The sequence below is a fragment of the Salvia hispanica genome, chromosome 5, assembly GCF_023119035.1.
Source record: "Salvia hispanica cultivar TCC Black 2014 chromosome 5, UniMelb_Shisp_WGS_1.0, whole genome shotgun sequence".
NCBI lineage: Eukaryota > Viridiplantae > Streptophyta > Magnoliopsida > Lamiales > Lamiaceae > Salvia > Salvia hispanica.
In genome coordinates, this window is record NC_062969.1 from 19,879,458 (window position 1) to 19,895,011 (window position 15,554).

The 15,554-nt window shown below is 36.5% G+C and overlaps 2 protein-coding genes across 2 annotated transcripts; both read right to left on the reverse strand.

The window, feature by feature from the left end:
• Positions 1-6,091: 6,091 nt before the first annotated feature.
• Positions 6,092-7,578, reverse strand: LOC125187193 (transcription factor MYB60-like). The gene is made up of 3 exons (XM_048083733.1): positions 7,320-7,578; positions 7,108-7,237; positions 6,092-7,030 (listed from the first exon to the last, which is right to left on the reverse strand). The coding sequence occupies exons 1-3, from the start codon at positions 7,450-7,452 to the stop codon at positions 6,382-6,384; spliced, it is 912 nt and encodes a 303-aa protein (XP_047939690.1). The 5' UTR covers positions 7,453-7,578; the 3' UTR covers positions 6,092-6,381.
• Positions 7,579-11,250: 3,672 nt separating this feature from the next.
• Positions 11,251-15,318, reverse strand: LOC125191251 (F-box protein SKIP24). The gene is made up of 5 exons (XM_048088766.1): positions 15,035-15,318; positions 14,693-14,866; positions 14,294-14,456; positions 14,084-14,213; positions 11,251-11,762 (listed from the first exon to the last, which is right to left on the reverse strand). Exons 1-5 carry the CDS (start codon positions 15,256-15,258, stop codon positions 11,680-11,682), a joined length of 774 nt encoding a protein of 257 aa, XP_047944723.1. The 5' UTR covers positions 15,259-15,318; the 3' UTR covers positions 11,251-11,679.
• Between the last annotated feature and the right edge of the window lie 236 nt (positions 15,319-15,554).

Here is a 15,554-nt window from a genome sequence, read left to right on the forward strand (position 1 = left end):
ACTTCATTCCAGCATTTGATCAAACAAATGCTATATACATTCAAAAAGCAAAGTTTCCGTACGTTTTCACTATCTATGAATTAATTAATAATGATCAGTTTAAAATTAGACCATCTGTAGTTTTGGTTGAGCAAGCATATTCAAATCCCCTAGTCGAGTCGACATTATCATCAAGCATAATATATTCATCTTTACAAGTGCAAGCTTTCCAAAACAGTAGTCAAGTCAGAAACAAAAGCTAAGCTCACAAAGTGATGAAGCAAGAAACATGATTGATAGGCTATATCATCTTCTTCACTCTCTGTGTCCACTTTATCTATCACCAAAAACATAAACTTTAGGCTTAATATTTAGCTATTTTTTCATTATATTGGAGAGTCAGAACGACCGACATAAATAACAAAAAAACACACAACTTAATCATCAAACCTCTATATTCTTTGAAACATTTCTACAAACACATCAAAGGCACAACTCCAAGCAACCATCTTTCACCTCAAACTGTTTTCCTCCTCTACTATGTCTCTTATGCTCGAATCACAATTGAAACCCCACAGATATTGCAACGAATTTAATCACTTATCTATACATACATACGCCCACATTTGTTAGAGCAAATTGAAGGAAGATTCGCACTTTGTGGCTGGTACCAAACAAGTAATGATGGATGAGAATGGAAAAACAATAAAAGTAAAAACGATAAAGCAATAGGTGTCGTTCACCTTCGGTGGACTATTTGTGAGTGTCAACCATTACGAATTAACGTCCGATTTCGGGTTAGGCTGAAGAGTTGTCGAACTAGGCAGATGGAGATGCCGAATCGGCTGATGGAGATTCTGAATCGGGGATGGTTGTCATCGATTTCAATTGAATCGGCTGGAGATGATCGATGGAGATGCTGAGCGACCGATGGTGATGCTGAATTGACCAATGGAGATGCTGAATGATGGATGACTGTCGTCGATTTCAGTTGAATTAGCTAGAGATGATCGATGATTTTTCAGCTAGTATTTCAGAGAGGTTTTGAGAGAAGAAGAGACAGAGAGACGAGAATGTGAATGAGTGAATTTTTTGAGATATTGAATTCTAATTTTTTACCCTAATTATAAAATGACGTAAATACCCCTATGTTGAAGTAATTTGTCTACCTAATGAAGGAGCGAAATTAATAAAGCATTGTCTAATCTCATCCATTAAAAACTAGATCTAAGGGCCCAAATTTGATCTCTAGTTCGGTCTTTAAGACTGGATTTGTGAATAATGGGACTCTATATATATATATATTACTTCCTCCCTCCCACAAAAGATGTCACACTTGTGGGACGGCATGGGATTTTATAAGGTTTTGTTTTGTGTGTTAGGTGGAAAGAGAAAATAGTAGTAATATTTATATTAATGTGAGAGATAACTTATTTCAAAAAAGGAAATGTGACATCTTTTGTGAGACAAACTAAAAAAGAAAGTGTGACATCTTTTGTGGGACGAAGGGAGTACTTAGTACTTAAAGCTCTAACCCTAATTCTCCACTTCAGCTGTCCGCCTCTTCTCCAAAATCAAAATTCTCCACCTCTCTTCAAAATCAAAATTCTCCATCCGTCGCCTCCGACCTCTAATCGTGCTCCACAGTCCAGCCTAACACCGATGCCCCTCTATCCGACTCCCCTTCACTCCAGCCGTGCTCAAGAGTCCAGCCCGACGCCGACTGATGCACTTTTTATTAGCACTATTAATACCTGCAAGTATACAAAGTAGGAAAAGTATAGCTAAAGGTCAGTAACGGATATCGATCACGGGAAAAACAAACACAGATTGTCTATCTTCTACTAAAACTCAATTACTATCTGGAAAACTAAAAGGTTTTGAGAATTTTGAAAAACAGAAAACAATTGAAAGTAGTAAACTACTGATATCAAATAAATCACAGAGATAAAATATAGAGATTAGAGAATTCCAGGGATGTGCGTTCACAATTATGGTTATTCAAATTCCAACTACAATACCCTAGCACAGTTAATACTTTGATCGGACGAGTCATCTAGTTTATGCTCATGCGATGCAAACGTTGGTTACTAACATTAGGGTTGTCAATCCTAAATATGTAACTCCCAAAAGCTCCTAAGACCCTTGAAAAGTCCCCACTCTCAATTAATAGTGCCGAGGGACGATAATTGTAGTGTCTACCAAGTGGACCTAACTCGCTAAAATCCTTTCATAATTATGAAGCAAGTTATATTAGATCATGCACGATTGTGTCACTCAATCATGAAGCTTCCAGATTAACTTAGGGAAGAAACAAAGTGAAAACAAAATGGATATTAAATAGAAAAAGGAATTGTATAACAAAAGTCGTTACTAACACATCCCTAGAATCCTATTAATTTAGTTACACATGATGTAATAATCTAAACACATAGATTGAAGGGAAAACAATAGGAACATAAAACTAAAGCTAATAAAACCCGTAGGTTGAATCCTTGTCATTTTGATGCTCTTGAATCCTTCTTCAACTCCTTGCACGATGAAGTACCCTAGCTTTTAATCTCTGAAAAATATGTTGCAAAAAGAGGATCTGTTTTGATGAAGCTTGAGGACCTATTTATAAGGAAAAATCACCTCTCATCCTAGAAGGAAAAGATCTGCAAAATATGGTAAATCTTGGAGAGAAATCTAGGTCAAATTTGCTTAGCCAATTTTCGTGGCGGGACGCTGCACTTCGGCCGGCGGTCGGGCAATGGTCCAGACTCTCTTTCTCATTTGTGGCGGTCGCCACGCTTGCTCGGGCGTGACTTTGTTTCTTGAACAAAATTTCTGAGGTGGACCGCTGCAGAGTGTAGGTCGCCGGATATGTTGCGGTGGTCGCCGCCTGAAACTCCAAATTTCTAGACTTCGCGTTTTGACACCCTTTTTTAGCTCAAATATGCACATTTCTCACAAAACACGCCAAAATATCAAAATGTATAAAATATGCAATTAATGGACATGTAATGTGATTTTGATATTAAAAACGGACCAAATAGTGGCCTTAAAACAGTGCAAAATCCGAGCGTAACACCGACGCCCTCTACCCCAGTCTTCACGCCGGCGCCCTCCACCGGCGACTCGTCTCCTTCCAGCCATCCTCATTTTCTAAATTATGCGATAGAATATTTAAAACTTGGAAGAAATTAAAGAGTGAACACTTAGTTTGAAATTTTATTTTGGTTGACATTGAAGTTATGGCTTAAATATTTACATTTTATTGGTTGATGGATGTTAATTTTGGTTGATGGATGTTAATTATGTTTGGGTTTTATAATTTCTTTTCTTTTCCATTTTTTCGGTTTTTCCAAAAAATTTCGGTTTTTCGGTGAAATTCAAAACAATTTCGGTGTTTCGGTTTCGGTTCGGTTTGGGCGAAAAACCGAACCGAAACCCGAATACTCACCCCTAATTCAGACAGCTGTTAAATTCTCTCAATTCTGTCCCACATCGACTTGGTGATGATCCAATCTAATCTATATAAGTGTGGATAACCCTCCCCCTTATGAGGCCTTTTAAGGGGTGAGTGGCCCATTTCTAATATGGTATCAGAGCGGGCCCAAGTCGATGATGGTTTTCTCTTTATCTCTTATCTACCTCACGAGTGGAAGACCGATGTCCTTTCCGGCCCACATCGATGATGGTTCTCTAGCATTGCCTACCCACGTGATGGAAGACCGATGTCCTTTCCGGCCCACACGTGAGGGGGCGTGTTAAATTCTCTCAATTCTGTCCCACATCGACTTGGTGATGATCCAATCTAATTTATATAAGTGTGGATAACCCCTCCCCCTTATGAGGCCTTTTAAGGGGTGAGTAACCCATTTCTAATAACAGCCCTAATCGTCTAAACAGAATCATATTTACAGGAAATATATCAAAAAGTTAACTGCACCATCTTGTTTAGATATGTCAAAAATCAATTCATATTCACAGCATCTCCTATAACATATACAATTTTTAAGAATATCAACAAGTGAAATCGTGTCAAATGCTTTAACGTAAAAACCATTTTAGTATTATTTTAGTACAAAAGCTATTTTCGATGCGATTCATGCGAAAGCCATTCAAATTCAAGCAGAATTCGGGTGCATGCAAATGCTGATTAATGATTAATGCTTCCTTTTATCTGATGGAATAAAAATTTATCTAATTTCACTCACATTTAGGCAAAAGTCTTGAATATAGTAACTAGATATAAAATTAATCGGAGAAATTAAAAAATCGGATTTCTTACGCAGTAAGGTGAATGAAGATCACATGTTTCCATCTTGGTAGAGGGAAGGGATAAATAAGGAAATAAACACCACGGATTTATTTACCACATCTATATTGATTGGCAAGAATTTCGTGACACTGTGCTGTCCAAGCATCCTTGCTGTCCATCTAGTAGTTTCTCTTCATAAAATTGCATGTGTCATGCTTGACATACTTTTTGTGACAACCCTAATTATATATTTCTAAATCGGCCATTCAATACTTCGGCATGCAAACCCTTGCTAGTAGGGTACGATTTAAACTTTGCTAAAATTAAATACTAAAAAATTATGATTAATATAGAGTATCATATTTTAGGGAAGCACTATGATGACACTATAGTTAAAATGACAACTTAGACAAGAAATATGCGATAGATAGACAAGCAATCTGTGATACATAGACAAGCAACTCAGTATATGGTTCCAAGCAATCTGTGATACGAAATCAGAGTACTACCATAGTTGAAGTGACAACCTAGGCAAACAACTCGGCATATGGTTTCAAGCAATCTACGTTATGAAATCAGAGATAATCAAACAATCCGCAACACATAGACAAGCAAGTCTACCACGTGGTTGAATCTGCTCTTAAATCTATAGGTTCACATTGGTGGTACATTATCATTTTAATTGTGGTTGTCATTTTAATATAATCAGTGGCAGACGGAATTCAAAACAAGGGGGGACGGTGGTACCCCCAATTTTTTTCTTTTTTACTACTACTATTATCTATATAATTTTATTAGTCATGTACGGTAAAAAAATTTCCAAAAGATAGCTATGAATATTGAAGGAAGATTCATCTAAGGAAATAAAATCAGAATATAAGCTTTGAGATAAAATTTAAATTAAAAAATTAAACCCTAATTAAAATCTATAAAGAATAATGGCTTTCAGAATTTGCAAGATCTTAGTTCTTTTTCAATGAAGCTTGTTGAAATAAAGAGAGACGTGGCTTACCCCTTTGTCTTTTTGCTTATCAAGTTGATTTTGATTCTTCCGGTTGCTACTGCAAGTGTAGAGAGAATATTTAACGTTTGTGAAGAATAAGTTGCGAAATAGAATTGGCGATCAACCTTTGAATGATTGTTTGGCGACTTTCATTGAGAAAGAAATGTTTCTACAAGTCTTTGATGATGATACAACCCATCGCTTTGAGGAAATGAAGACTCGTAGAAAAATAAATTAGATGTTATGTATAGTTTTTGGTTTATTTTATTTAAAAATACACGAGTTCAAAATTGAATAATATTTCAAATATTATTTTACCGTTATTTTCTATTTTTTTTTAGTGTTATGTAATTATTTATCATTCAACTTGTACCCTCATATGACAAATCCTGGATCCACCACGGAGTATAATCCTCTTATTTTGTTATTGACTTGATACGTGTATATATTGGCGGACTCCTGAAATGCCAGAACAAACCTAGCTACTGATTAATTACTATATTTATGTGAATTACAAGCACGTGAACTTTATGAAAAACAATTATAGTCACTATTGTTTGCAATTTATCTCGTATATTAATGGAAAGTTGGCGTGCAAATTTGTGTTTACTTGTAGCACTCATTTAATTTGATTTTTATTGTGGGGCTGCAGCTAACTGGAAATAAACAATAAAATAATTCAGCAAATTGATACACTCCCTTTCGTTGGCCATGGATTTAATGTAGTGCTTTCCGTTTATTAAATGTAGTTTTTTGAAGTCGCCATCTCTACCGTCGGCCTAATAAATATGCCTTTAATTGCAATTTCAAGATTGGTTTATTTTTAATTTTTGTCACCTCTTTTGTTAAAAAATAACTCAAACTAGTCAAATAATTAGTCATGTAATTATGCAATCAACGTACATAATAATAAGCGGCACATGTATGCTAGTAAATTTAGCAACCCATGACTAATTATAGAATCAAGTAACTATTGTTAAACAACTTAAAAAAATCAAACTCTAAGTAAAAAAGGGGAAGAAGTAGAGTGATCCAACTTTTTGGAACCCTAGCAGAAGATAAGTTCTGAAATTAATTAATTTCAGATGCTCATAACACTTCCATTACCCTGCTAATATTAATTAATACTCAAGAAATAAAACATATAATTTGACTAAAATATTGGAGGCAATTCCATAGCTCCTTCAACTTGAGCTGCACTCTCATCCAGCAACCATTTCTCAAGAAACGACAACGGCGGATTCGCCTTCTCGTCGTCGTGCTTGAAGCAAACCTTATCCTGATCAATCAATCCACTGCTGTCAGACCCCTTCTGGCTAGAATCAGATGACACCGCCATGCTGTTCAATCGTTGTTGTTGTTGATAATGATCAAACGCAAACATCCCTTCCAAATCATGATCACAGGGCATCATCCCGTGTTCGATCTTCTGCGGCCTGTAGCACTGGACTTCACTGCTTTCGTGATTCGGGATCATTTTCCCGAAATCGCCGTAATATAATTTATTATCATGATTGCTAGTTCCGTTTAGGCTTGTGTTAGGCTGGAGAGGCGACGACCGCATCCATCCTTCTAGAAGCCTCGAGATGTTCTCTGCGCTGGAAGCGTACAACGACGAATTCTCCCCAATCCTGAGGCGGCTTGACTCATGCTTGCTGCTTTCGCCGCTGTAACTCTTTGACGCCAGCTGATGATTTGCATCGGATTGGAACTTCTTGAGCTTCTTCTTCAAGTGCGTGTTCCAGTAGTTCTTGATGTCGTTGTCTGTCCTTTGTGGCAGGTATGTGGCTATGGCGGCCCATCTAATCACCAAACATTGTTTTTAATTAGCTAATGATTTTCAATCAAAATTTGAGAAAATTGTTAGTTAGTTACATACTTGTTGCCTAGTAAAGCTTGTAGATGGATTATCATCCCTTCTTCATGAGGGGTAAAATTGCCCCTCTTGATCCCGGGTCTTAAGTAGTTCGTCCATCGCAGCCTGCAGCTCTTGCTACACCTCAACAATCCTAACAAAACAATAATAGTAAGACACAATTTCATCATAACTCATCATACCAAGATGAAATGGTTTAGACAATAAAACTATACCGGTAGTAGTAGGTACCGCTCTCCAATTCCCGGGACCATGTTCTTGAATATAGGACACCAAAATTATATCTTCTTCGGGAGTCCACGGACCTTTCTTGATCCCGACTTTGTCACAGCACGGAGGCCTTCCCATTTCGAGATTGCGAAGAGGGGGTGGATCGGAGGCCTCCTTAATAAGATGGCATGAGTTTAAGGTGATATATATGTTAAGATGCCAAGGAAAAGGGGGCACTGTATGTCTATTTTAAATGTAGAGGAAAAAGTGAAATGATATGAAGTCAATGTAGCATCCTAATTTATTGGGGGAAATTTTTATAATCACGTGGTAGCACGGTATCTCTTTTATTTTGCTGTTGACCTAAATTAAAAACTTTGCATGTGGTTTTAATTTTGCAAGCTAGATTATTATGTCCATAATTGATGAACATTTATATCTTTCTTTTTGATTTTTTTTTCTTTATGTGGAGTATCATAGTGTTAGTGTTACTATTAGTATGAGTGTACTCTCTCTCATTGATTTAGACAAAGCAAAACGGCCCCCCACAACCCTAGATAATGTATGTAATCCATCCTAGTATCTAGTGTGTTGACTGTATCTGTATATTATGGCAGTTAATGATGGTTGTTGAACATGGAGATTGTGGACTTTTACTATGTTCTAGCCCATTCATACCATACCATGAATTATTTGATCTATTTTTTTACAGTTTTGATACCATTTTCGAAATTTTGAAAAACAAAAGGAAACTCCATGCAATAGATGTCTCACTTTGATATTTTGGTATGCTGGATCAAAGTCTTATTTTGGCATTTTGGTTCATCCATCAATATAGCTCTTATAATTCTTTTACTAATAATAAGTAGATCTCATGTACCATTAACTCATTTCACAACATTTTAATATATAAAACTGATATTTCCTTCGTCCAAAGGAAGATGACCTCTTCCTTAGGCGACACGAGATCTTATGCAGTATTATTTTGTGTGTTATAAAAGAGAATAAAGTAATAGAGAATAAAGTAACAGAAAACAAAGTAATAAATAAAGAAGTTTTTATTTTTAGTAACAGGTCATCCAATAACAAAGTAAGAGATAAAGAAGTTTTTATTTTTAGTAATAGATAATCTTAGATAAGATAATTACAAAAAAAAATAGACTACCTTCTATAGGATGGAAGGAGTATATTAAAGTCGTATTCCTTTTTTCAACTCATATTTATTAAAACACTTTATCAGAATAAATAGGACTCCTGTTACCGATTTTTTTTACTCCAACTATGGTGTAGTCATAGAATTGACGTGACATACATGCCACTTTTTCATGCATATCATACAATGCCTAAAATTTAACAAATGTTACAATTTTAATACCGTTCTTTATTAAACCTTACAACAATAACACTATCATTTTCTTTTAGAACATCCCCAAGTCCCAACCGTGCTCTTAGCTAAGAGCACGATTGTGGGACCGATCCCACTTTTATTCAATTTTTATTCCGTGCTCTTAGCTAAGACCAACATCCCAATCGTGTTTTTAGCTAAGACATGCTTTTCCACTATTTCATAAGTCCAACTATTCTATTATTCAATTTAAATACTTCAATTACTAAAAATATTTTCAAAATATTAAATTGCATTAAAAAAACCCAAAATACTAATAAAAATTCCTAAAACTAAAAAAAAGTGAATAATTAAAATCCTAAAAATTTAAAATTGCATAATTAAAATCCTAAAATTAAAAATACCACTACTCCACTCGTGGCTGAATTTCGTCCAAAGGTGTTTGACTAGATCTTGTTGATAGTATGCTTGTTCTTGCTTCGCTTCCGCAATCAATCGGTCTAGATCGTTGGGATCCATTTGGTGAATTGTTTGAAGAAATATGAGAGAAGTAAGTATAAGCAAGAGATAATTTGATGTAAAAAATGGATGATGAATGAGGGATTTATAGATGATTTGGATGAATTGGTGATAAAAAAAATCAAAAGATTTTTAAAAACATCCATAAAACCAATTTTTGTGAAGTGGATTTTTTTTTTTTGGTATTTTGAGATTTTTTACGAATTATAAAAAATTTAACGTATGAAAATGATGCCCAATCATGCGGGGGCGATTGGGCGTCACCGCCTACACATAGAGCGCCACGTATCCCGCGTGCATCCCGCGAAGCCAACGAGCGGAGCTCTTAGCTATGAGCACATCCGTGCCGACGGCACGAGCGCAACCGTGAGTAGGCGCGCTACCGTGCTAACAGCACGATCTCGTTCTTCCGCAAGGCAACTGTTGGGGATACTCTTATTTTGTGATATACCAAAAATTTTAAGATTTGTAGAATGTACTACAAAAAAAATGGAATTTCAAAAAAAAAAGAAAAAGAAAAAAAGAAAATACCGAACATTTTTTAGTACAAAAATAGAATAGTCAGAATTGTTGTGGAATGGGGTGGGTACTTACTAATAGGAATATTAATTGGGCTAACGAGTTTCGGGTTCGAGTCAACACGCACAAGTTGTCGAGTTATTTAGGTTATAAATTTTGAGTTATAAATTTTAAATCCTAACCCTAAATTATCGGGTTTAGGGCTAAGCCGTTAGGCCAATCAGGTTCAAACATATTAGAATTTATTACCTAATACTCTCTCCATCCCATCGAAGATGGACCATATTCTTTTTTCGTACGTCCCAACAAATATGAACCCTTACTTATTTCAGAAATAATTAATATATTCAACTACATCTTATCTCTCTTACTTGATTTCTATCTTCTACTACTTTAAAACACTCAACAATCCGTTCTCTCATATTTTATTCATATTTCCTACTTTATAATACCCAATATTTTTTTTCTATTTAAACTTCTTAAAATAAGAGTACATAAATCACGTGCAGTCGTAAGAAGGGTGAACGTATATCATTTCTATTGATGATTTATATCCTAACTCGTCTAATGGAAATGCCTTTTTCGTTCAAACCATCATTTACAATCAAGACATGTGCTTGAAGGTGCAGGTTTTCGGTCGGGTGTGTAAATGCAGGTGTGTATCCAACTGATCAGGATAAGATTCCCAACCTAGCTGAGTCGTTGGCACGACAACCGGAACCTGGTATCAAATTAATTTCCTCAACCCACTTCTACTGGTTAGTATAGTGGAGGTAAGAGTCGAATCCCACAAGGATGGACACGCTCGGATAACTGTGGTGATATTCCTGGGTGTTTTTGGTTAGCTACCACGCTTTTGGGGTTGAGATTCTACCTAGGCGAGAAAATAAAGATGTTACTCTACTAACTAGTATGCGTGAAAATGACAGACATGTGGTTGTGTTCGAGGAAATAGGGGACGGAGTATCTTAGAGGAATGTGAAAAGTAAACAGTTACTAAATGAGAAAACTTAGACAATAGGGTTATCTGGTGGCTGGGTGGCTTTCTGACAGGTTTGGATGGTACAACTGAAAAGTTAAAGACAAAAGTAAAAAGTAACCCAAAAGTAGAAGTGGTCCAAGGCAAAAGTTGATTTTGACGTTTTGTTCTTCACCAAGTATTAACAGAAATCATATGAACACAAACTTCATAACTAAACTCAGATTCATAAATTCAAGCTCAAGATCCATTAATTAAAATGCTCAACTTAAGATGAACAGCTGAAACTGCAGATTACTTCTACTGACAGACATGCAAGGTGGTAATAACTACGCGGAACAGGAAACTCATGCACGAAAACTTAAGCTGAAACATAACTACAACTTTCGATCAACAACTTCAGATCTAACCTACTCAAATGAAAACACATGCAAACACTTAGAAATTAAAGGCAATAACTAGATCTAACTTTCCTAGGTAAGACGAATCAAATTCAAACCAAAGACACACACAAAATAGAAACTTCATAACTTAAACGTTTGGATCTTCACCAAGTACTTCAAAAGGCAACAAAGATAAATGTTTGCAACAGATCCAACAAAGAAAACAAGTAAAGATTAAACTAGAAAGCGAATAACGATTGATTTTGCCAATCCGGGCGGTGAAACTGCTATATTACTACGACGAACTGGCTGGAACGGTGGGATGATGACTTCTCCGGTAGACTTCTGGACGTCAAGTGACCAAAGTTGTGGCGAGGAACGAGAAACTGGACAATGTTGAAGACTGATCCCTAGAGAGAATTCTACTAAGTGTAGTGGTTGGACTTTTTCGAACTCAGAACTCCTCTCTCTCTCTCTCCAAGTGGCTTCTTTTATAGGGAGACTTGCCCTTGTTTTTAGGGTAGACTTCCTTCGCAATTTGACTTTTCTGCCCCTTGTTATTGATCATCCCAGCTATCCTTCTTCTCCATCCCGAGCCTTTTTTCTGGCATGCATCCTGCTCAGTATTGCACCCTTCTTGCGCTCTTTTCACCTGCGTCGTCCGAACTATCTCCTACTGACTTGGATCCCTTAATCCTGCGCACTTAAGCAATTGTTTTGCAGATAATACATGCATTTCACGACATACTGACCAGTAACCAAGGATACGACTTATCAGTGCTATGCAACGCATGTGGAAGTACTTCCCACCAAAAACATCATTATTCAACATCTCCATGTGAGTCTAAATGACAGCAATAGCGGCATCATTTTATGATGCATTATCCAAAATGCAAGAAAATAGCTGCGTCAAACCCTACTACGTCAATGATGTTACTAAAGCAGCATCAATATCATTATCCTTGGGTTTGTCGATCTTTGAAAAAGTTGATTGTCTTCTTATATACTCTCTTCGTTCCAGCTAAAATGACACAATTCTTAATCGACACGAGATTTTAAGAGTTGTTTGTTGATGTGTTTAATTGGAGAAAATGAGGATGTAAGTATTAAACTGAGAAAAAAAGAGTTTAATATTTTAATTAGGGAGAAAAAAAATTAGTAGAGTGTATTAATGTGTCATCTTATTTTGGGGCAAAGTAAAAAAGAAAGTAGAGTAGTATCCAATCCTTCCTAATATAGTGTGCAGTAACACAAATGAAGTTGTCATCGAGAATTTTCCCATGCCTCTTCTCAGAAGGAATTTGGAACTATGGATAAACAAGTTGCATGAGACTGTGAAACCTTGTCGCAATAATAAAAATTGAAGCTCACGATGTAGGATCATATCTTGCACAGTCCTAGTTTGCTCATCTTCTTATCAAATTTCCAAGTTAATATTCCACTGCCACCCTCTAGAGTGTAGGTCAAAATAGTTTGTGGGATGTAAGACAGTTTAAAATAATGGGGTGGGTTGTAGGAATCATTGTTCTGTTTAAAATAAGATATTATATGGGAATTTAGAAAAAATCTTAAACGACTAAATCATTAGTATTTAATTTCAAAATAGCCTAAACCTAATTTTAAAAATTTAGCCAAAATAAAAAACTAGGTATTAATCGAGTTGCCCAATACCTATTAGATTACCTGATACCCGACGTATCCTAAATCCTATTACCCGATTCAGTACCAATCCCATAAAATCGGGTTTTAGATACCTAATACCCTAACAGTGCAGGTAAACCTGATATCTGATATCCATTTTGCCACTCCTAGCAGTGGAGGCAAAAGGGGAAGAGGCACGGGCAATGTAAGAGGCTAGGGATAAGGTGCGGCAATGGCATAGATAAGATGCAGATGAGGCGGTGGTGGAGGAGATGGGGGAAGAGAAGGGAGGCAGCCGCGTTGGAGGCTGCTACATCGATTGGGAAGATAGGGAGAAGGGTTTTTCCTTCTCCTCTGATACGCCCACAATGTAAGCATGCCCCATAGAAGTTTTTCACAATCACAAATTAGGGCTTAAGATTTCTTAGATATTAGATCCTGCAACGACCCATGATGAAAATAATAATGTTTCTAACTTTTGGCCCAAAAATTTGGAAACATCAATCCTATTACAACACAAGGAACCACACCAAAATGCCAAAAATCAAGTCCAAGTATCTCAAGTTCTAGCTAAGATACTTAAACTAAAAAATGGTATAACAATGAAGTGTTAAAAAATGTACTACGTATAATTTTTATGTATGAAACGATAATCCGAGACAACAAGGCTTCTATGTATTAAATACACCAAAGAAGAAATATTATGAAAATAGCTACAGCAAGGTTGTAAAATTAAAAGTCGATTCATAGGTTGAGAAATTAAAATTTGGAAAGAACAAATTCAATAATGTATATTACGAAATTTGGGTTCGTGCAATGAGGGTCTAACAATAACTTGGCCGTGTAGTACAATGTTCCTAGATCTGACCCAATTCCACATTTTTAGATTTGAGTAACCTGGAACCACATTTTCACTCTCTTCCACTTCGTCATATATAGACAGACATCAATCACCAATCGCCTTCTGCTCTACGGCTCTACCTAAACTTGCTTTCTTTGGGCTACAATCCAGTCTAATTTAATGGTTTTTTTCATCTTTTCATATTGTGAGGATTACTAGAATATATATGGAGTAGTTTCAAACAGGCCAGATCGTATAAGCTGCGGCTGAAATTGACACACCCCAACTCAATCATTCGAATCTCCGAGCTATTGGTTAGGGAGGTGAAATGTATTTTACCAACTAAAATCGTTAAAAAGATTACAACATTACACTTTTCTCCTAGTTCAGAGCTCTACTAATAAAATACAACAACTTGTTTCCTTCGCCAGCCTATCCTTCAAACATGTTCTCATAACCATATCCGTACAGAACCTGACCCGAGACTTCCCTTAATAACAGGAATTCGAAAGAAATGCTATATTTTAATCAGTCTGAGGTACCTTTCAATCTTTTACTTCTAACTCGGCATCCACTTGAATGACCACTAGTGTTCTGAAGATCTTGGAGTGGATGGTATTTCAAGGAATCCAGCTCTTCTTCAGCTGCACGACGCCTTTTTTCCCGGAATTGCTGCAATGGAACATGAAGCGAAATCAGTAAATGTTGTACACGGTATACAGCGTCTGTTATAAGGAAGCATCTTATCTTACAATGGCACGTTCAAATGCTGCAATTTGTTGCTTGCAAAGGCTAACCTCCATCTCAAGAGCATTGATCCGAACATGAACAGGCACATTGGTCTGCTGAACCATCTCCCTTTGTCTGCTACGAATCATTTCTGGCTGCCAAACATTTAGTGCAACAGAAGCTCTCCTGATAATATCACAAGTCCAAGGTTGGCTTAAAAGACCAAACTCGAGATACTAAATACTGCGTGCATATCAAATTATCTAAGAACATCGATTTACGAACAAGTTGTAATGCAAAGAGTAAAATGAGTTCAATTAACATTAACCAACAAAATAATCTACCAATCAATTAAGTAGTTCTACTCTTATCAATCCACAGAATCAGAGATCACATCACATCGCATATGCTGTCTTGATTACCTTATCCTATGAAGATTGATAAGCTCACCAAGTGCCTCATTCATCTTCCTTTTCTCCTCCAAAGACCCGAGCTTTATCTCCCGAATTTTCCTCGAATGCACAGCTATTTCGCTCTCGATTCGAAGAACAGCTCTTCTGTGTTCTAGCCGCTTTTTATCTCTATCATTCTTATACCTATCACGATTTTTGCAACCAATCGATTGAAACTACTGCTATTTGATATACCAGATTAATTAATCATCAATTGACCAAATACTCAACAAAACGACCTTTTCGGTTCTAACTACAATATCGAATTCATGAATTTTATCAATCATCTACATATAAAGCTGAAAATTTTACCTAATTTGGTAGAGGTTCTTGGCCTTGCCCCTGGAAATGAAATTATTGGCGGTGGAAGGGAAATCGGAAAGAAGAAGAAGCGACCACAGAGAATCTTCAAAGGCGAGTCGGCGAAATCGGCTGCAGGTGATGGAGAGGCAGCACAAACTCTTATAATCAAGAGTTTTGGTTTCAACACCAATCTCCATTATGCTTCTCCACAAATCGTCTGGAAGCGTCGACATCTTGTTCTAGCTCATCCACAACTCTTCTTTTTTTTTTTTTTTTTTGAGAGAAATCCACAACTCTTTTCACGTTTTCTCCTTCGCTCGACCTTAACATAAGAATTCTCAATTGAGTTTAATTGGGCCGGTTTGTATTAGGCCCAATTATATTATATGGGCCACCACCCTCATTTGTGTCTCAACGAAATGGTATAAAAGTCAACTTCGTATGTCTGGTTTTCTTTTTTACTCGAGGATTCGTTCCATATTGAAAATTCATTTCGCCGATCTTTCACTTGACAACTCATAGAATTAAT